General features: G+C 41.5%; 1 protein-coding gene across 3 annotated transcripts in view; it reads left to right on the top strand.

Annotated features, from left to right (window-relative positions):
* The window catches only part of ARMC9 (armadillo repeat containing 9), a 118,333-nt gene that overhangs the window by 4,705 nt on the left and 90,313 nt on the right, over window positions 1-23,315 (top strand). For 2 of the 3 annotated variants that reach the window (XM_017679750.3, XM_017679752.3), the window contains exons 2-7: window positions 1,364-1,449; window positions 4,584-4,709; window positions 9,206-9,376; window positions 10,286-10,441; window positions 15,369-15,461; window positions 18,496-18,520. In XM_017679750.3, the coding sequence (XP_017535239.3) occupies window positions 1,399-1,449; window positions 4,584-4,709; window positions 9,206-9,376; window positions 10,286-10,441; window positions 15,369-15,461; window positions 18,496-18,520 (622 nt within the window). In that variant the 5' untranslated portion in view covers window positions 1,364-1,398. The remainder of the gene's footprint in view (window positions 1-1,363; window positions 1,450-4,583; window positions 4,710-9,205; window positions 9,377-10,285; window positions 10,442-15,368; window positions 15,462-18,495; window positions 18,521-23,315) is intronic. The other variant, XM_036997768.2, reaches the window with a different exon arrangement.

The raw sequence follows: 23,315 nt of genomic DNA, 5'->3' as shown, positions 1-23,315 counted from the left end.
GCATTCTTGGAAATTCTTAAATAAATTCTCCTTTTTACTTTACAGATGAAAAAAGCCTCTGAGTTTCAGTGACTTAGCCCCAAATCAGATGCTGGTGAATGACATAGTTAGTATTAGAGCCCAAACTTTTCATTTCTCTAGGATTATGGGCAACCAGCCTGGGTTAAGAGCCTGGGAGTGAGGCACAGGGAATGGCTGCCTTGGGTATATGTGAGGGCAGGAAAATAGAAATAATTAATTTTAAAAAAAGACAAAGTTCAGTGTTTTATTTTTTAAATGTCTCAGAAATGTAAAATGATGTTAGGCATCCTTGTAATTTTTTTTAAAACTGACCTAATAATTCTCTAGTGCATGAGCCTTGTATTAACACTTGTGTAAATGCTCACTACCTTCTCTCCTACTATTGTAAGGCTGAATAATTGTGGTCTTTGGTTAACATTAAAGATTTGTTTTAAGTAAGTAGTACCTGATGCTTGGTATGTTTTGCTTGGAGACAGGGTGTGGGATTGGTGACTGTACTCATTCATATCAGATTAATTCTAATCTGACTATTCTTTAAAATAAATGAATTAATCTTATCATTACATTCTATTTTGTTCTAAAATGCCCTTTGTGGTTTTGACTATTTGAATTACATACATCACATTACAGTACATTAGAAAAATAAGAAGAGTAACTAAGCTTCCACAGTTTCACTAGCAATTCCTGACTTTCATTTACACCACCTGCCAATCCTCAGCCACATTCATTTGTAGAATGAAGTAGCTGTTATAGAAGAATTACTTTTTACTTTAGCCACTGTATTTCCTCGTGCTGCTGCAATAAAGTGCCATAAACTTAGTGGATTAAAACAACCTGGATTTATTATTTCACAGTTCTGGAGGTCAGAAGTCTGAAATGCTTCTCACCGGCCTGAAATCAAGGTGTTTGGCAGGACGTGTTCCTTTCCGGGGCGTCCAGAGGAGAATCTGCTCCTTTCCTTCCCCAGCTCCTAGAGGCTGCCTGTGCTCATTCCTTGGCTTTGGCCCTTCCTCTGTCTCCAAGGCCAGCAATGGCCAGTCTAGTCTTCCTCACACTGCGTCACTCTGACGTTGACCCTGCCTCTCCCTCATTCCCCTGTGATTGCATCCGGCCCACCTGCTAATGGTACACGTGTGTCCTTTTTTAAGGTCAGCTGATTAGCAACTTTAATTCCATCTGCCATGTTAATTCCCTCTTGCCCTGCAATCCGACATTCACAGCTTCTGGGGACTGGAACATGGACACGTTTGGGGGCCATTGTTCTGCCCATCCCAGCCACCTTTTTATGATCTCACAGATGGTTGAAATGAAAACTTTTGTCTTATATTTTTGCTTTGTACAGATTTTTGCTGTGAGGATTGACAGTAATAGTTCAATATGGGGGATATTCTGGCTCCTGAATCAGAATTACTTGGACTAGTGAAAGAGGTATGTTTTACAAAAACAGAGATTTAAAAAATGTATATTTTACCATGCAATAAATTCTGTAGTGCCTTGTAATGTTTTCCTAGCCTTTCATTAGAGTAATGTTTTCCATTATATAATTTTCCATGTGTTTTGTTAAATCGAAATCTTAAAGGTATTTTAAAAACTTTCTTTAAAGAAAATTATATAATGCATGCTATGGTAAAAAATTCAAACAGTGTAGAAATATAAAAAGTGAATTTCTCCCATTTGACTCCTGCAGTGACCACTGTTAATGGTTTAGTGTATGATCTTCCCATACTTTTTTCTGAGTCAGGTCTGTGGTTTGTTTTACAAATGGAATGATGGCATACACATTGTTCTGTAGCTTTTATCTATCAACAATAATATAGCATTAACATCTTCCTGTGATACCTTTTAATGCTATAGAATATTTCATTGAGTGGCTGCATCATAATTTAACTTGTTGCCTATTAATGAACGTTTAGATTTCCTACATTTGGAACCTTTGGAAGCTTTGGAAGGGTAGGATCCACGTGTCTTGCCAATGGGTTTCAGCCCCGGACAAGTTCACTGTGGATTCAGTGAGACCAAAGAAATGACAGTGGAATGTTCTTGGAGTGAAAGGGTTATACCCAACTTTATTCCCACAGTGGCAGGTCAATCACTAGAATCCTGTCCACTCAGAGTGAGACTGCTCCCAGCAAGCCAATCTCTGCCTCTGGGCCTTTCTGCCCCCGCAGCCATCTCAGTCTCTGTCCTTGGCGCTGCCCCCACTCCAGTCTCTGCTCTCCTGCAGCGTAGCCGTACCACCATGTAGCCCAGAGTACTAGGTGGAGCTCTTTATATACAGTCAATAATGATGTATTGCCCACACATGTGTAGTGAGCTAGCCAACCAGGGCCAGGTGAGAATCCTGGCCACAGGAACCTTCACTTCATCCACACTTCACCCCTCCAGGATTCTCGCCTCTCAATCTATGTGCCCTCAATTCTCTGCAATGGTCCCTGTGCAAGGAAATTCAAACATTGTGAAAAAACCATGGGTGGGCCTTATAATACCCACCCCCTCCAGCCTCTCCAGCAGAAAGTCTTGCAGACACATAGGCTATCTTGTTGCTTTATCTCTGGCTTCTGCTTCATCCTCAGTGGCCGGAACCACTGCTCCGGTCTCAGTTGTTGCCACAGCTCCTGTCATCCAATTCCTTTCTGTCTGCTCCTGCCTTTTCAAACCAACCCACATCTGAGTCCTTGTGACCTTCACGGGGCCCTTTAAATTCTTCCTTCAAGAAACAGACCATATTTCCTTTTGTGCTTGAGCCTGAGGACAGAAGCAGAGCATGGATGCTCCACAACCTGACGAGGGGGCTGCAGCTCTCTGGGAAGAACCTGTGGTTGCTGATTCCTCCAGGCTGACCACCAGCTTTCAACCAGGTGGAGTTTCAACTGAGGAGGGGCTGATGCCTCCGGCACCGGCAGGGCTTCCACCCTCACCTGTTCATCAAACCTCTGCTCCTCCATTTCTGGGGCTGACAGCCCCACTACATCCTTCACCTGCCCCGTGGCGCCTGGCAGCCTGCGCTCTCATGTTGCTGTTTCTTGTGCCGCTGCTCCTTCTCATGCTGCTGCTCTCGGGCCACCACATCATCCTCTACCATTTCCACAGAACTTCGTGGTGATGCCATTTCAGTCACCAACAGATTTTCTTTCTCTTGGGGTGGAGCCCAGCCCTTGCCAGTACCACATGTCCGCTGGGGAGTCCTCGAATGTCTCCCCATCCATAGGTGCAGCCCACTGAAACACTCCTCCCATGAGGGCAGCCTGTTCTTGGTCAATAATGAATCCCGCTTACTATTGCCAATTGTTGTGCCAATGGGTTTCAGCCCTGGACAAGTTCAGTATGGATTCAATGAGACTAAAATAATGACAGTGGAACGTTCCTGAGGTGAAAGGGTTTATTCCCAACTTTATTCCCACGGTGGCAGGTCAATCACTAGAATCCTGTTCACTCAGAGTGAGTCTGCACCCAGCAAGCCAGTCTCTCCCTCTGGGCCTCTCTGCCCCTGCAGCCATTTCAGTCTCTGTCCTCGGTGCTGCCACCACTCCAGTTTCATCTCTGCTCTCCTGCAGCCTTGCAGCCGTGCCACCATGTAGCCCAGCGCACTGGGAGGAGCTCTTTATATAGAGTCAGTAATGACGTATTGCTGACACGTGTGTAGTGAGCTAGCCAGCCAGGGCCAGGTGAGAATCCGGACCACAGGAACCTTCACTTTATCCACACCACACCTCGTGTTTTTGGGTATTCTCCCCTGCTTTGAGCAAGGGGATAGCACATAGTTGGTGCTGAAGAAATGGTTGCTGCTGGTTTACTTTGTTTAACCTGTCCATTAGGCACTGAGAGACATGGCAGTGGAGCAAGGATGAGGCATCCACGCTGGAAATTCAGCTTTGGAATTTGTTGGTGGGATCATGAATAAATTCTTAAAAGCCATCACAGCAGCAGTGTGGATTGGACCTGGGGAAATAGTCCAGTTAGAGGAGGTGGAAACCAACAGGTGGGGTGGACACAGACTGAGGAGGGTGGAGGGGTGTGAAGCACAGCCATCTGTGTTACGGAAAGCAGTGGGGAAGGCTCCTCAGGATGGGCAGTGATCATCTGTGCTGTGCTTGACGGTCACTGATGGATGACTTGGCCCATCCTTTAATGACTTACCATCTGTTCTCAGGGGCGGGCATTCTCTCTAATGCCCCTGTTTCAAGTAACAAATTCCCAGAGACCTACTAGACCCAAAGCCATCAGGCCTTCAGCTGGTCACTCTTGTCTTTTTCAGACCATTGCACACATCATTTTACTTCCTATTAATAATGATAATGAAGTATACAGCTCACATTTTTCTTCTGAAAACAAATTTGTTTTCTATAAAGAAATCTTACCTATGATACTATCTTTCTAGGCTTTGAGTGTATAGATTGACAAGTAAATTCTAAGCCGGATCTCACATTAGTCTCCCAAATATGACTGTTCACTGACCTCATTGTAGATTGGTGATAATACTGAGCCGGTACAGTTACATCAAAGACAGTTGCTTTGTTGATATTAAAACAGGAATATATACACATTTATGTTCTTTCTTATAGTATTTAGACTTTGCCGAATTTGAAGACACCTTGAAAACATTTTCAAAAGAATGCAAAATAAAAGGAAAACCATTATCTAAAACAACAGGTGGCTCTTTAAGGGACTCCCAATCATTGATAATCCAGGTAATATTTTGTATTTCTTTAATCTCTGTTGATACTAAATATCCTTCTTTCTTGTAACAATGCTGCCTCTAGAGAATGTTGGAATTGTTTCTGGGAACCTGGTCAGAGTGGCGTTTGGATGCTCGGGGGTTTGTGGATGAGTTAGTAACGTCATCTTTATATCTCTGTACCCAGACTAGGAAATAGTTGGAGACAGAGTCTTTCACATGCATTTCTTGAGAGGAAGAGAAAGAGGAAACCATGCAGTGCTTAGGCACTGAAACAAATGTGATCCCCATGCTGAGTTTTAGGTCATTAACTCCAGGCACTGGAGACATAATATTAAACAAAATGAAACAAAATCTGTGCCCTCATGGCCCTTGTTTTCTAGTTTGGGGAGGTTGGAGCAGCAGAGATCAAGAGTCGTCTTGACATGGCAGTGTCCTGTCAAAGGGAGGCTTGCAAAGGTCTTTGAATACCAGGGACCAGTAAAAGGCAGAGACTGTACAGTCAACCCTCAGGGCTTCAAAGGACCTTGAAGAGAATAACAACAAAGATTATTGTTGTTGTTTTTTTTTAAACAAAGGTACCTGTGGCAACCATTATTTGCTGCCGCCATCCTATTTGTAACATTCTGGGTACAAGTATTGGCTCACCTTGAGCACTTAAGTGACAAGAAAGCATACTATTTTCTGCTGCAGCATATTTCAGCTTTGTGTGATTTTATTATTTTAATAGATTTATGTGTTTTAATACACCTTCTTCCAAAAAATTTGACATTTGGTTTGAGGGTCCCATTGAGGAGCTAGATAGAGGTCAGGCTGTAGCCACCACCATCCGCTCCTGGTCCCTGACTCCGCAGTGGCCTTGTAGGGAGTGCCACTGAGTGGGGGCATTGTTGAAGTGGCCTATAGAGCTTGAAGTGGGGCTGAACCCCCTGCCCAGTGCCCCTTCCAGGCCTCAGATACCTGGACAATGAATTGCACCTCCTCACACACAGACCACTCTGTCGATGCTTCAGGCAGCCTGACAGGGCACCTCCCGACCCCAGAGCAAACATTTTCAGAACATGAAACAAGAATATAGTCATTGTTAGACATGGAAACAGGGGCTGTTCTTAATCAGAGAGAAGCTTGTTCTTCAGAATATCAGCCTCACTCCTGGGCACTCACCTAGTTTCCCCAGTACCTTCAGAAAGGAGGACCACCCACCTTTACCCTATAAGTTGTAAGGGTATGGGAACATTTCTTAATTGAAGGTAGCATTGGGAGGAATGTAGCAAATTCTCAATACCTAATAGCAGATAGTCGGAATCTTTTGTGAAGCTTACACATAACCAGATTATGCAGTCATAACAGGATAAGTTCTAATCTTAAGCTTCTCTGTGTACCTGGTATCTCCAGAAATGGCTGCTGGGTACCTTCTGCAACTGGTCTGACATCATATGTCAGCTCCAACTGCATCTGAGAATAGTTAAATGTCTCTTCAGGTCCTTTTTTCAAAAAGTTGTGATTAAAAAAAACATAAAATTTCCCATCTTAACTGATTTAAGTGTACAATTCAGTAGTGTTAAGTATATTTACAGTATTATGAAACAGATCTTCAGAATTCTTCATCTTGAAAATCTGATACTATACCCATTAAAGAATAACTCTCTTTTTTTGCTTCCCTAGCTCCTCGTCACCACTGCTCTATTTTCTGTTTCTATGAATTTGACTAAAGATACCTTATCTAAATGGAATCATACAGTATTTGTCTTTTTGTGACTGGCTTATTTCAGTTAACACAGTGTCCTCAAAGTTCATCCACATTGTTGTATGTGACAGAATTTCCTTCCTTTTTAAGGCTGAGGGATATTCCATTATATGTGTATACCACGTTTGTTTATCCATTCACCCACCAGTGGACAGTTAAGTTGATTCCGCCTCTTGGCTGTTGTAAACAGTGCTGCTGTGAACGCTGTTTACAAATATTATGGGTGTACAAATATATATTTGAAACCCTGCTACAAATATATATTTGAAACCATTCTTTTGGATGTATATCCAGAAGTAAGAGTACTAACTCATATGGCAGGTCTATTTTTAATTTTTTGAGAAACCTCCATACTGTTTTCCAGCAGTTGCTCCATTTTACATTCAGGGGTTACAGTTTCTCCACATCCTCACCAATACTTGTTATTTTCTGTTTTTTTCTTTTTTAAGTAGCCAATACCCTAATGAGTGTGAGGTGGTATCTTGTGGTTTGGATTTGCATTTCTTTGATGAATTTAGGTCCATTTTTGTGTAACTTGAAAGACCTTGAAACTTGCTGTTGCTGCAAGCATATCTTTTCTGCTCATCCAATAAACAGCTGTACCAAACAAAATTTCCCAAACAAAAATACCTGGAGCAACAGCTTAGCAAAATACCCTCAGTGTTAGTGGCACTCAGCAAATTGAGTTTTCCTGAACACAGTTCTGTAGGAAGTGTGTGTTTGTGTTCCTATTGGTGGTATGAACTTGGTGATTCTGGCCGTGATCATGGTTTGCATTAGAGAAGTTCATTAATATTTGGTGACCATATGAGTTATAACACTGATTGCTTTGTGTGTAGACACATTTTTTAAACACGGGAACTATTTCCAAGTACAGAATATGAGTCATACGTTAGGAGGGATGATAGATGTGATTATAGTGACAGCAGAGGTTTGTGGTCCCAGGTCTACAAATGTAGAATTTGGAACACACTGTAGATGGCCTGTTTGACATGTGGACTCTGCCAAGCCACACTAAGAAAATAACCTCAACTCCAAGCCTAAACATAGCCATGAGAATCTGCGCTCACCTCATTCACACAGAGCCCTTGGCCACGGCAGCTCTCCTGGGGGACTGCTGCCCCCAGAAGGGCTCTCGGGGTTTGCAGCGTTTGCTCAGAGCTCCACAGAGGCAGACAGGGCACGGCTGCAGCAAAGCCTTGCTTGGGGGGATCCCCTTCAGCTTTGTGTCAGTAGGCAACAATAAAAGGGGTCCTCAGGCCGGGCTCCCCCGAGTTCTTTCAGAGGTGGCGGTGCTCGGCTGCTTGTGCTGTGCTATAGCACCTCCTTCCCCATAGCTGCTGAGCGGCCATCCCGCATTGTGTCCGAGGCCGAGGAACAGAATGAGGCCGGTGCCGAGGAGCGAGAAGTTCACTGTGGGGCTGACTGAAAAATTCCGAGTTGCATTCAAATGTATGCCAGTCCCTTTCAGAGTAAGGTAGTGTTCAGAGACAGTTCTTGATCACATGACATGGAGAGCATTTTTGTAATACAAAATCTTCACATTTGAAGATTCTTTATTAATGAATGTCTTTGACTTATAAGTATAACCAAATGCTACAACACTGTTCTCTGTACCTTCCCATTGTTTAATGTTAACAAACTCATTTGTAAACAAATAGAATATGTATCCTAACAAAACGTAATTATACAGGAAAACTAAATTTTTAAAAGTATAAAAGAACAATGACCAAATAATGGGATAAATAATGGTGATATTGGGTAGGGGTGATTTCACAGAAAATCCAGTCTTAGAAAAGTTTTTGCAGTTGAGCACAAAAGTAGGTCTGAGTATCTTGGACATCTGATAACAAATTTTGGACTGTCAGGAAATTCTTGCCATTCTGTTTTATACCTAAATCTGCAAAATTATGCAGCCGGAATTTGTGATGGATCAGTCATCATTCTTCTTGGGGACCAGGTGCATGATAATTGCCACCTCCTTTCTCCAGATTTCTCTATTTCAACTATTGCACGTAAGTCCGGAAACTGCCCCACATCCTCAGACTCTCACAGCTGAGGTTGGAATGGCACCAGGTCTGTGCTGCCTCCTCCACTCCAGTCCATGCTCCCCTATTCCTGTAACTGGTGGACACCGACAGTCATTAGTGGGTATGTTGAGCTCCGTAGTCACTCCCCACAGGGCCATCTCAGCCAGTGATGCTTTTGGCAACAAGGAACAAATGGCCATGCCCACCTCCCAGGCCTGAGATCGACTGGGTCAGTGTATAGGAGCCCCAGCCACTCAGGGACCTGATCACTGTGCTGTCCGCAGCAAGCTTCTGTATGTCTGAGGTTGTTCTGCTGCTGCCTGGCTGGGCTCTGCGTCTGGCCTGTTTTTATCAATTGCACTCTGTGGGTCAGCAAGTCCAAAGGGTAACTTCAGGGTATTTATGTGCCCATGAGTTTTTTGGTCTTAAGTCTTTGGCCTTGCCTGATTCCATCCACTTCAGAGACCCTAAATGTTTCATCTGTTCTTCATAATGACCAGGCTGGATATTGCAACCAGGGTCGGTCTGCAAGAATCTCAGCCTAAGATGCTTGAAGCCTTCTGGAGCTCTATTTTTCTGTCCCTTATCTTGGAAAAGGAAACTAAGTTTTCCTCACGGTGAAACCATGGAGCATATGGGGTGTCCAAAATATTGGGTGAACTACAGGAGGTTTGAATATTGGAGAACCGGCATCCCTAATGCTAGGGGTTCAGTGTGATCTCTTCTCCACAGAAGGACCTCATTGCTGCATTTGACAGTGGAGACCAGAAGGTGTTCTTCGACTTGTGGGAGGAGCACATTCCCAGTTGCATCCCAGATGGGGACTCCGTTGCCCAGAAGTTGGAGTTCTACCTTCACATCCACTTTGCCATCTATCTTCTGAAACACTCCGTAGGGAGACCTGTAGGTCCACCTTGTGATTGGGTTGGTCTGCTGGTGTGTTAAGGGAGAATGTTAATGTTATATTTTGCAAATGAGCAGTAATTTAGTTTTATGGCCATTTATCATTGCTTCCAATGTTTTCTAAGTTTTCCATTGTTTTGTAAGATAAAAAGATCAATAAATATTATATATTTTTTAAGTCTAGTGATCAGAAGAGCACTTCACAGTGTAGACCAAGTGAGATGTGTTGATCAGAACAGGCTTCATCTGTGCGCATAACATGTACCCAGGGTGTGCATAACCAGCGAGGCCAGGGTGCTCAGGGAAGGAAAGCACCAGATTCCAGGTTGAATAGTTCAGCTCCTCTGACCTTCTCATTGAGGCCCAGGAGGAAATTGAAAACTGAGAGGCCTGCCTTGAATTACACTTGGAATTAGTGAAGTAGGCAAGACCAGTCCTTGGGTAGCTTAATAAAGGAAAGGTGTAATAATATGGAAGCTGCTGTTTCAAAAAACTATAAAGATACACCTATTCACCTTTCGCCCTCTTCTAAGGGAATCATGAACATGCAGACAAATATTTCAGATATCTGAAAAGTGGAAATAATGCACATCTCTAATAATGTGGAAAATGGTTAAATAAATTATAATAGGCCCACAGATGAGGTTTTGTCCTGCTATTAAAAATGATGTTTATGAAGAATGTTAAGGATATGAGAAAGTAAAAGAGCAATGTATTGAACTCTATCTCTAGTCCCCTGACATTCCTGACAGTGTCATCAAGGGGCAGCTTGAGGGTGGCGTGAGAATGACAGAAGACAGTGTACCAACATCGTGGCTGGAACTGCGGGAGCCCTGAAGAGGCTGGGGGCAGTGGGCAGCCTGGGCGCAGAGCAGGAGAGCTCAGACCAGCCGCTTCCCTTCCTTGCAGGACAAAGAGGAACTGGATGAAAGGATTTCTTATTTCAAAACCTACCTGGAGACCAAAGGGGCAGCACTGAGCCAGACCACGGAGTTTCTACCTTTCTATGCCCTGCCTTTTGTTCCCAACCCTATGGCCCACCCCTCGTTTAGAGAGCTCTTCCAGGTAAGTGACAGCCTCCACGTGCTGGGTCAGAGCCGGGGCAGCCTTGCAGTTTGACCTAGTGTACGCAGGTGGTTTCTGAACGACGCTGTAGAAAACTAAAACTTGCCTACATTATCAGATAATTTTCTTCAATAGGCTTGTGCCATAAAATGTAATTTTTTCAGTTGCACTAAGACTTATTAACCCAGACTGACGTATGTATATTTTAAAATATATTTACCTCTTCAGTCATTCCGTGTATACTTTTCAGTATTGAAAAGCTAATCTGTTTAATTACATTGAAAATTAGTAGCCTGGTAAAAACCTAGGTTATTTTACAGAATTCCATGTATATTCCAATGTGTATTACAATTCTTGCTTACTTGGCATGTATCTGATTGCCTGAATGTGTACTATTATTTCCATCAGGGAATAATAGCTCATTTGCCCATAGCTCTTTTGATTGTTACATTTCATCTTAGTTGATGTTTCAGCATAATATTTATTAACAAGATTTACCCATTATGGTAATTTCTGTTGACTTAATAAAATTGAGATGTCCCACTGAGAAGTTGATTAAAATGTGTTTAGAGACTGAAATAATTTTGATGCAGTTGGTTTTCCTAAAGATCCCACACTGCTTCCAAAATTCTGTTTGGAGCTTACGCCCCTGCCGTGAACAGCGGATGCAGCTCTCTGCGGCCTGTTGCATCTCAGCTTCCTGTTCTGTTCTAGTTCAGTGAGACGACTTTCATCACTCCTGAATCGCAGCTGCTTAATTGAAGGTCAGGAAGTTGGCTGATTTCATTAAGGCAGGCTTGTGGAGAAGCCTAAGTTGAATTCATGCTTGTTTTTCTTTTGTCAGTCCAAATTTAGTTCTACCCACTTCATCTAGAAGGGTGAAAATAGAAAGCAGCTGGGAAGGTGGTGAAACTTGAAAAGGGACATGAGAGTCTCTCACAGTGAAGACTTCTGTTTATGGAAATTATGACAGCAGTGTGGCTACAGCTCAGAGCGAGGTGGAGTGGAGCTGGCAGAGGCCGGGTCCAGCCGAGGCTGCAGAGGCAGCCGGCCCACTCTGGTTTGGCTTCTCCGGCACAGGTCTGGTTCTGGTGCCTTAAGGAATTCCGTGGCCTTTAGTGTTCATGGAGATCGTTATTTCAGTTTTGTTCCCTTTTGCTACTCTGCATAGGTACTTTTCATGGCCATGATGGATGCTTTAGTGTGTCTACACAGTCAAGTCTATAGCTAATTCCTTTATCCTCATCCTGACCATTACAAGACCTTACGGTGCATTCCCCTCAGCCATTTCCTGCCCAGTTTATGTGCTATTACTTTCAAACATTTTTGTTATCTACTGTAGCCCCCAGATCAGGCATTTTAGTGCCTTATGCAGTCAGTGTGTGTGTGGATTGGCCCTTACATCCACCGGTGGTTTGCTTACTGACCCAGCCTGGGTGAAGACCTTCCATCTGGGATTCTTTTTTCCTCTGCGTTAAGTCCATTCCTTTCAAATCTTTAGTTGAAGATCTCTTCTTTGTCTGGAAATATCATTGCTGCTTTCTCAGATAGCATTTGAAAATGTGAGGTCTGCAGTTATTTTTCTTGCATTACCCAGAAGGTGGTATTATTTACTCTCCAAGCTTCCACTGTTGCTGTTTTGAAATTGGTCATCAGTCTCATAATGGCTGTCCCTTTGTAGATAATCTGTATTTTTTTTCTGGTCTTTAAGATTGTATAATTTTATGAAGGTGTGGCTACAGCTAAATTAACGTTTTTACTTGGATTTTTTGCACTTCTTGCATGTGAAGTTTTGTGTCTTTAAATAACTCTGGAAAATTCTCAATTTATATTTCTTCATATGTTACCTTTTCCCTGTAGTCTTTATCTTGTTCTTCTGAATATTTGACTAAATGTATATTAGACTTGCTCATTCTATCCTCCGTCTTTTTTTTTAATTAAAAAAATTGTGGTAGAATATATATACCATAAAATTTATCATCTCGACTATTTTTAAGTGTGCCATTCTGGAGTGTTGAGTTTATTCACAATGTCATGCCCTCTGTGTCTTTTAACATCTCATATTTTCCATCACTTCATATCTCTAGGCTATATTTGGGGTGATTTACTTACATGTATCTTCCAGTTCACAGAGTTACCCTTCAAGCTATATTTAATCTATTCTTTAAACTTTCCATTGAATTTGTAATTTCAGTTACTAACTTTTGTTAATGGAAATTCTTTTTTTTTTTTATTCAAATTTGCTGGGTCCTTTTATATATAGTGTCTTATTCCTTGTTTACATTTTCAAGCCACCTTTTAAAATTTCTTTAACATATTAAACGACTTTATGTTTTACATTCTCTATTAAGTTTGGTATCAGAAGTTGGTCCGCTGTGTTTTGTTTCTGCCAGTTCTCATTCATGGTACCTTATTTCCTTTATTTTATTAGTATTTTTGAGTTTTAACAAGAGTTCATTTCACTTGGGACTTGTGGGACATTTTTTGAGACCTGAGTGGAGTTTGATTCTTCAGAGAAGATCTGCCTTTGGATCTCCCAGTCACCGAGGGCATTACCAACCTCGGACTATTTTAACTTAATTTTATTCACTTGAGGTTTGGGGGACCACATAGATGGTGTCGATTAGACTGCAGTCATTTATGGGACTTTGAAGTTTCAAAGGAGGTTTTTTTCCTCCCTTTAATCTAATGTCCAGATCAAGACAGGTAGGTTTCCTTGCTGTTCCCTTCTGTGCAGTGGGTTTATTTTGTGGCTATCAAGGTTATTTATCCTTAACTTTTTCCTGATGGCATAGCCCTGGGGGATCCCAGTTTTGTGCTGGGGTATCCTGTTAGATCACTGACTATGCATGGATCCTGTTGTCTTCTGTCTTCTATACCCATGATAGCTCTTGGGACTGAAGGTCTTCAAGGCTCAAGGTCTTCAAGATTCTGAGTTATCCTCAGTGTGAAAACTGCCTCTGCGGTGTTTTGGAGTCAGCAATTCCTTTCTTGCCACTCAGGGATGCATTTACAAAGATGGTCTTTATTTTATCCAGCTTTTTTCATTGTTTTCATTGCTTTTTCAGGTTATCTCTTATACTGTGCTGCGAGGAAAGGTAATTCCTTTGTGGAGATTGGGTAAAAAACCGGACAATGACTCACCTAGTTTAAATTCTACATCCTACTAGTGAAGGAACTCTGCTATGAAGAGGGTGAGCAACCGCACAGCACAACTGCCGTGGTGCTTTCCCATCTCGCTGAGCTTCCTTTTGGAAACTTGAGCTTCAAGTGCCCATCAGACTTTGGGAAATTGTTCTTACTCTCAAAGCTGAAAGCACAGTCTAGAACCCAATGGGAGACTCATTGCCCAGAGAGGTTTTATTCTGATCATATCCCTGTCATTAGCAGAGCATCATAATAATTAAAAATATATACTTGTTGGTTATAAAAAATAAATAATCTACAACAGAGCAATTTAGCTGAAAGTCTCCATGTCCCATATACTTTGTTTTGGTTTGTTTTTTAAGATGTCTTGATTTATGTTGACCAACATAGCAGTCCTTCCCTGCATTTCTTCTCTGCATGGTTGAGCACAAAAGCTTTGAACTGTAGCACTGTGTGTAGTTTCTCAGGGCTGGCATAACGGAGGACCACGCAGACATTTATTGTCTGGCAGTTCAGGAGGCCGGAGGCTGAACTAAGGTGTTGGCAGGGCCATGCTTACTGTGAAGCCTCTAGGGGAGGACCCAGCTTCTGTGGCCTCAGGGGTCCCTTGGCTTATGAGCGTATAATTCCAATCTGCTCTCCACATACGTGGCCATCTTTTCTCTGTGTCTGTATCTCAATTTCCTCCTTATAAAGACACCAGTCATGTGGATTAAAGGCTCACCGTACTCCAATACGACTTCATCATTACTCATTCCATCTTCAACAAACCGTTCCCACTGACCTCACATTCTAGGGAGGTTAGGACTTCAGCATATCTTTTTAGGGGGCACAGTTCAACTCTAACACACGTTACAAATAGATACCATGCTGTGTCAGGGGATTACAACAGCTTTTTAATATGTAAGGCTTTTCTTCTTATCTGGCAGTATGTTTTCAAAAAGTCAGATATGCACTTGGTAGAAGGACGGGGTGGGGTGGGAGACACAACGGAGGCTGGAGTGCCGAGGAGGAGGAGACTGTGGGAGCGCGGGGTGTCTGAGGGAGTCAGCAGGACCTGGGAGGCGGGCGCCTAGGAATTTTTAGTGATAAAGCTTCTTTTTTGTGGAATTTCTTGGTCTGGGTGGTAGACATGTTTGTATAAAGACTGTAAGGAAAATTATCCTGAGAAAACTGTTGCTTGTCATATTTTTCTTTTGCTACTTAAGTCCTTATTTTTTCCTTTTCAGTGAGCATTACTTGAGATAAGTAACTTATTTTAAAGGACAAATCTAGAAGTATGTCATGATTCTTGACATGATGGGGTATTTGAGGCAGATAACAGCTTCTGTCTTTCTTTCTTATCTAGATGAGGTTTATGGAAACTAGTCTCTTTATTTGGGAAAGTTTCAGTAACCTAGTTACAGTTGTGTATGCCTGCCAGCCCCGTGTATGCCTAACACATACTGAACTATTTTTGGTATCCAACTTAGTAAGGTTCCTTGTCATGCTTGTGTTTAAATCACATGAAGTATCCAAATCATGTACAGGGTTATTTGCCCCCTGTTTATGAAAGAACTCTCTTCTTTCCTCCTGCTGTAGGTACATGAATTTTATAAATGAATTTGTCAGCTGTCCTAAAACTTGTTTTTCACAGCATACACGAGCAGCAGGACACCCTGCTTTTGATTTCAATAACTGGTGGAGCTATTTTACCTGAAATCCACAACTTGACAATGCTTTTTATCTTATTATTTATTGTTTATTAGTGACAGTTTCTTCTTCTTTTTATTTTTCTTAGGATTCTTGGACTCCAGAATTAAAGTTGAAGTTGGAAAAGTTTCTGGCTTTAATTTTTAAAGTCAATAACACACCAAAGCTTTTAACATTATATGTATCCTTTTGAAGCAAATGAAGACCACCCATGGTTTGACAGTAGCACCCTGGCTTAGGCAGTCTCATAAATAGTGATAATTGATAGTGTTTTTCTTATTTACAAGGCAAATGAAACATTACTGGCAAGATATGTCAAGGCCCATAAAGGGTCAACTTCTATGGCATTGGGTCTGTGAGACTTGGTTAGGATCATATTTTTATGGCATGTGCTTAGAAGCTATCTTAGTAGGAAAAAAATATATCTATCTTAGAAAAGAATCCCATGGAATAATTGTCCCTTTGCAGAGGATCAGTCAACCATGTCTAAGGTGAGTGGATTAAGTGACCAATGTAACTTGTCATTTAAATTGGGACTTTTTAAAAACAACTTTACTGAGGTATAACTTACCAGAAAATTTATCCATTTTAAGTATACTATTTAATGATACAATGTATAGAGTTGTGTAACCATCACCACAGTCCAGTTCAAATCAGGACACTTTTGAGAGTAAAACAGGAACACTCACTGGAAGTGTGCTGGGCAACAGATGACTGGTGCCTGTCAGAGGGAGAGAAGAAGGGGTGTTAACCCACGCGTAAGAGGCTGATTTCTGAAAGTTGATTTGTCTTCACAGATGCTTGTCTTTTATTCTGAACAAGTACATATCAAAAGTTATTTCATAACAAGAATATAATGTTCTGAATTGTGAAGTCATTGCTTGCTTTGTTTAGTGTAGTGAAAAATTTAGTCCACTTTGCTGCATATTACCTTTGACTTCCTTTCTAACTCCAAAGCATTGGGACCCCTTTTCCTGACTGAACTCTTTTGTCTCTTGTATTCCATGATGTTTCTTCTCTTTCAGCTTCCAAAGCCTTCAGTGGCTCCCTCTTGCCCATATTCAGTTCCTTAGCATCGCCTTGAGACTGTCCACAGTCATTCTAAACTAGAGCTCTTCTCTCTGCTCTCATATCCTTAAGGTTTCACTCAGATAGCTCCCTTACCTACACGGCACAATGCTCCCATATCTAGTCCTTTGTCCTCTCAGAATTCCATATAAAACAACAGTTTCCAGTGAAATTAGAACTTTTCCAACCTGGTTTATGATTATTTTAATACTCTTTAAAAAAGCATTTCTCAGTTTAAACTTAGCAGGTGCCAATATGTTAAGATTCTAAAAGAAATTATTTACATACTAAACATTTTTGTTATATTAATAATAGCACCCACTTCATAGGAATAATATGAGAATTGAGTTAATACATGAAACTTGTGTAAAACAATCTAAAACAGTCTAGCACATAGTAAGTACTTGATAAATCTTATTAGCTGTTAGTATTATAGTTTGCAGGTACTCATCACCTTTCATCCTCTTTAACCTGCTTTGAAGTAAATACTGAAAAACAGCAGGTAACTGGAAATATTATTCCTTTCTTTTCATTGTTACTACATGGACATATTTGCAGTTCGGTTCAACGTGTCTGTTAAGTTGAATATTGTGCTAAGAGTTAGGGATACAGAGAAGAGGCCAGGACATAGTTCTCTTGGCCAAGCTGGAGTTTTGAACAATAAAATGGGCATCTGTGATGCAGACAGAATGAGGGGTAGGAGTTCCAGGTAGAGGGAATAGCTCATGTGAAAGCACTGAGAAGTATGTTTGGGAAACTACAAAAATTCAGTATTGCTGGAGCAGAAGGATTGAGAGAGAAAGAGACTAGGCAGGGGCCTGGGCATGTTTATATGAGGCCTTGTAAGCACTGAGGAGCCTTTGAAGCATTTTTAATCAGGAGAATAATATGCTTATATTTACATTTTTTAGAAATTCACTCTTTTTCCTCCTTGATTATAAAATCGGTCATATTCCTTATAGGAAATTCGGAAAGCACAGAAATGCATTTGTGTACGTACATACACCCCAAAGTATGTAATGTTTACAATAAACAGATACTTGTACCTATGTGTTTTTAAAATATTTTTATCAAGTGAAGAGAACGTTTTCCTATATCATTAAATATTCTTAAAATTTTTTGAGGAAACAAAAATTTAAACATAGAGTTACCATATGATGCAGCAATTCCACTTCTAGCTATATACCCAAGAAAAATGGAAATGTGTCTATACAACAACTTGTACATGAATGTTCATAGCATTATTCAAAATAGCAAAAATGTTTAAACAACCCAAAAGTCCGTTAATGGATGAATGGATTAAACAAGGTGTGGTGTATCCATATAATGGAATATAATTTGGCAATAGAAATGAATGAATTGCTAATACGTTCTACAACATGGATAGACCTTGAAAACATTATGCTAAGTGAAAGAAACCAGACACAAAAGGCTGCATGTCACATGATTCCATTTGTATGAAAGCTCTAGAAGAGGCAAATCTAGACAGACAGTAAGATCAGTTGTTGCCTAGGGTGGGGAGCAAGGGGATGACTACTCATGGTTTAGGGTTTCCTTTTTTGAGTGATGAAAATGTTCTATAACTGAACATACTGAAAACCATCAAAATATATACTTTGAGTGAATTGATAATATGTGAATTACATCTTAATAAAGCTGTTACAAAACAATATTAAGAAAACCCAAACAAAACAGGTTAAATACCTTGCCTTCGTGTGGCCAAATGTGGGGGAGCTAAGGCAGTCTGGCTCTAAAGCCTTCATTAAGGCCTTAGAATTGAAGTTATTAACGTTAAAGGGTATGATTTCAGATCTGCATTTTTAGTAGGATATGTTGGTAGCAGTGGAGAAGGTCTTTTGAAAGGGTTAAGGAGGCCGGCTAGGGGGCTGTTGAAACAGTGTTAAGACTTGGGTGCATGCAGCAGTGATGGCGATGGAGGGAAGGGGATTTATTTGAGAGTACGTCATCCAAGTACTGAGAAGTCCTATGGCCTTAGCTATTTATAGCAACATTAAGAAGCGGCCTTCACTGTCTTGAGAACTCTTTTTACCATGCTGAGGCCCTTTCTCAGACTGGCCACACAGCGTGAGACGCCCCACGTACTGTGTCCTGAGTGCCTATTTTCCTGAACTACTTCTTCATCTCAGAGGGAGAATGGACAAGGTAACAAAGGTAAATCACCTGGCTTAAAATTTTTTAAAGAACGTCTTTGCCAACTCAAGTTTTAAGTAGGGGGACAGTGACAGAGATGGAGAGAAGTCCATGCACTTGTTTTAAAAGTCTAAAGTCAATAAAGTGCTTTGCGGTCATGTTCATCTGTGATTCCTTGAGGCTCACTTTTCAGAATGGCTGGTATAGCTAGCTTGGTCTTGCATATAAGGTGGCTAAGACATGGAGACATGGAGGGCATTTGAGCAATATCCCAAAGGGACATAAACTGCAGCAGCACAGTTAGAAGACCAGTGCAGCGTGCGTGGGGAAAGAATTATTTTAGGATCTTTCATTCTTACCTTGAACTAGTCTAATGGGGTCTTATCTCGGTAGCAGTATGGAGTATCCATTCTTATGAAGCGTTTCCATTTTTTACATTCAAAATAGAAATTCCAACCTGAAGTTTTTAGCATGAGACAGTTTTCCATGATAGTAATTTTTTTACTAGAACTGTTCATTTTTCAGTAAGGTAAGAAAAATTTCAGTTAATACGGAATCAGTGGCCCTGGTTCTGGCTCTTTGCCTGAGTTTTGTCTTTGATCCTGCATGATGAACACTGCTTAAATGATCACATTGGAAAGGGCGTATGTGTTTCATGCCTCTGCTAAGTATTAGGTGGCCTAATTCTCAATTCCCAGCAGGTGGAGTCTTACTACACAAAACAGCACATTTGCCCTTCTCACAGCAGAGTAATGTCAGAGGATTTCAAAACTTCCTGTCATTGTTTTTCCATGTTTCTTTTTAGAGAAAGTTTTCTAAAGAAAGAAAGCATTAGAAAATTGCTTAGCTCTTTACTTTCCAGGGACTTGACAAATGACCAGTGCTTTACATTTGATGCACAAGGATGGCTTCGGTAGCTTCGCAGAAGAGTTGGAGTATTTGCTTCCAGCCTTCGTAGCCTTACATGTCCCCGGCCCCGAGTTCTGAAGGTGTGATGGTCCCGCCAGTTGCACAGAGCCTGGGGGGGAGCTCCTCCCCCACGGAGGAGCCGCAGGCCCGTGCTTGAGCCCGGAGGAGCAGGAAGGCTGCTGTGGCCTCGCAGAGTGCTCCCCGGCTTGCCAGGTGCTCCCTAAGCTTGCTCTGTCCCCAGAGCAGTTACGTGTGCCCGAGCATAAGTCCCAGCCGGTCTCTTCAGCTCCTCAGGTCTGCCCCTGAAAGTGTCAGGACAGTGCCCACGCCTTGGCCAGGGTGAGTCCTCTGCCAGTTTTCTCACTGCTGCGATTCTCAAATTGGCTGGGCACTTGGGTCTTGCCCTGCAACTCCTGGAAATGCACGTTCGCCCCACTATTTCTGTTGCTGTCTAGCAAACCGCTTCAAGCTTAGTGGCATAAAACAACAATTTCTATTTATTATTGCCAACTTGGGCGGTCTGGGAACCGTGGGCTCAGTGGGCAGTGTGCTCCCTCGGGTGCCTCGGGTGCGGGTGGAGCCGGGTGGAGCCATCTCCAAGGCTTCCTCACACACAAGCACAGGTCTGGTGGCTGCTGCTGGCATCGCAGCAGAGAACCTTGACTAGAACTATGTGTTGTCGCCACGTAGTCTGCGCACCTGGGCTCAGGCTGTGGTGGCTGGGTTCTGAGAGCGAATGTCGCCAGAGAGACATGGAAGCTGTCACCTTTTCTAACCCAGCCTCTGGACAAACAGTTCAGTGTCATTTCTGCTGCATGAAGCGACATCCTGAGACCAACCCACATCAAAAGAAGGGAAAATATATTCCACTTTTAGATGGGAAGGAATGTTCAAGACTTTGCAGTCATATTTTAAAACTGCCACCCCACCTGCATCCTTTGAGTCCCAGAGAACCACCTGTGTTCTGGACTGAATTTGCTTAGTCCCTGTTGAGATTTGGTCTTTAGACTCCTAGGCACTGGAGAAGGGAAAGTAGTGAGAAACTTCTCCCCAGTTACTTGATTCTGCCAGCTCCTGTCACCCCAGCATGTTCTGCAAATTTTGAGGATAGCTTTGTGCTGGGAACCAGGTATGTCTCTGATTAGTGGCCCAATTTTACAAAATATACATGGAGGGGGTGTGCAAATAGAAGAGACTGTGTTTTTCTACAAATCTTTAATGTGGAATTTCAGCAAAGAGACCAGGGTTTTTTAGCCTTTTCTCAAGTTTGATTTAAATGGGGTTTTCTGAGGCTACCCAAGCAGAATGTATGGAATTGAGTCTGGCAGGCACAGTGTATTTCTGTGGCTGAATAAGCCCCATAATGCAATGTTGCTATGGAGATCAGAGATTAGCACCACAGGGCACTTGTACCACAGGCTCAGGCCCAGGCCCAGGCTCAGTGTCATGACAGCCAGTTGACACTACTTTGTCCCCTCCTTCCACAGGGTTGCTGCAACCACAAGGTACAGATATGCCCCAATTGAACTTAATTGTAGACTCAGGTATTGTTTTTTAAATTGAACAATTGGGTAGTATCATTATTCTTTGTGTCTTGATAGGAAAGTTTCATGGATAAAATAAGAGTTCCAGAAGCTTTTGGAGAAGCAAGAGAAGTGCTAGGAGTGGAAAAGGAGCTACACTTAACAAGGGTGTTTAGAATACAAACTTAGGTTGGCAATATAGCACACTGGATGATTATTTTCACCTACCTATTTAAAAAGAATATAGAAATAGTATCTACCATTTCTGGCATTAATTGATTCTGCTCCTTCAGAAAATGAGCAACTGACCATTTTCCTAGAGTTCACAGCCCTAAATAGTATTCTTTTTTAAATGATGACCTTTTCATGGTTATAAGTCATAACTTTCTTCATCCAGCATTTGTGGATTAGCAGAATAGCAAAGAGCAGATTTATATCTGAATACAAAGAAGAAAGAGTATATCCTATTGTAAATATAGATTGATTTTAGGTTTTAATATAGATGAAAAAAACATCCATATTTTTAAGTATATCACTTGGCCTTGAGCAGTGAAGAGGTCTCAAAAATTAAATCTCATCTACTCTTTAAAAAAAGAAAGCAATATACCTAAATGAAATGGCCATGTTAATTAGGGAAAAGGAGACTGCTTGGCTGGGGTGGAGTCACCATCAATTTTGTTATTGCTCTATTTCATGCTGGAATTATATGGAAACTTTCTGTGACCTGAACAGACATTCTTCTAGTTGTATACATCTTCTATTTAAAACTTGGGGTGTAGTACTTTGGACTTTTGCACAAATTATGTCAGTAGTTTTGAAATATGAAGTCTCAATACATTTCACTGGCATGACTAAGACCGTTTCATTACAATAGCATGGAATTTTTGATAAGACATTTCCACTGAAAGTTGAGGTCTTGCCTGGCAAGGCTTGTCTCATAAAACTTTTGACAGGGAAAAAAGAGTCAAAGTCCTCTTAATGCTCAGAAATAAAGTTGATATCTTTGAGCTGTGACCCAAATAGCTTGCCGTAATTGTCAGGTCCTATGTGTAGCCAACAAAAGTGTCTGCAAGGTGATGTCTCTGAACAGCAGGCTGTTCTCCTGCTAAATAGTGTATTTGAACTAATCACAAACATTTCAGCCCAATTGCCTACTTCTCACCCTCCTGTAGGCTGCTTGGCAGTTAGGACCTTTGCCCTTAGGTGCACTTTAGGAATTGTACATTCCAGTTCTGAGTTCCCAAGGCAAAAGTTCCACAAACCATCCCTTGCATATAGTTAATTGCACAATGAGTTTCTGAAGAGTTCTTTTGTACAGTCTCCTTTAGAGAGGATCTACTTTGGCAACATTTACATTTATGATTTGGGTGGGGCTTTAAAAATGGTAAGAACAGTGTGGTTGTGGTGGGGTGAGAAGGGAGAAAAACAGAGAAAACCACATGAATTTTAAAAGCAATGGGACTTCCAAAATGAAAACAGAAGCAAAGTACTTAAAATGGAAGTAGAAGCAAAAAGTTGTAGAACCAGGTAACTGCTTAAAAGTATCTTTCATTACTTAGATTTGGTGGGTGCTAAATAATAATATCAGTTCAATATCAGGTACATTAGAGCCACTTGGGGAGTTTGTTGACAATACAGATATTCAGCCCTACCCAGTATCCACAAAAATCAGTCTTTGGAGGTGAGGCTTGGTCATCTTTATTTTTAGATGATTCTGATATATTTCAAAGTTTGCATACCACTGCCTTAGGATGTAACCTCTCTGGTTTTTCATGTTTTCAACTTGTATAGAAATATGTTTAGAAAATCTTTGACCTCTTTCCAAAAGGCTGGGCCGTCAAGTACTGCCCATGGCAAGGGATTCCAAGAAGAGAACCCTGGAACTTTCCAAGGCTGCCTGCTTAAAGGCCTGGGCGGGGAGAGGCTTCAGCTTCACCAACTGGAATGTTACGTCATTCTGCATTCTAGTTTTCTCAGCACCAGTCAAGCAGCCCTGAACTTTATTTAAAATGCAGAGTTGTCCTGCAGATGTGAACTGTCCCCCAGCTACCTCACAGGCAAACACAGAAAAAGACACAGGTTTGGTTCATCCATTTTGTGAGCTGATTCTAGAAAGAAACATTATGTTTCTTGTACATAGAACTGAAAGACATTTCAAGGGGTTCTGTCAACGAATAGATTTTTTGTTAGAAAAACCAGTAATGATTCAGTTGAACTACCAGAGACAAGAAATTGAAGATCAGTGGTTATAACGCACTTTGTAATTAACTATGGCATGAAATGGAAGTAAAGTGTTAAACACAAACAGTGCCAGGCTCAGTGTTGTAGCAGAATATTCTGGTGGTAGGCATGGTACTCTCTTGAGAAGAAGGCAGTTACTCTTT

Source organism: Manis javanica, chromosome 12, assembly GCF_040802235.1.
Source record: "Manis javanica isolate MJ-LG chromosome 12, MJ_LKY, whole genome shotgun sequence".
NCBI classification, from domain to species: domain Eukaryota; kingdom Metazoa; phylum Chordata; class Mammalia; order Pholidota; family Manidae; genus Manis; species Manis javanica.
The sequence above is the reverse complement of the archived record's forward strand: the minus strand, read 5'-3'. Positions and strand labels throughout refer to the sequence as shown.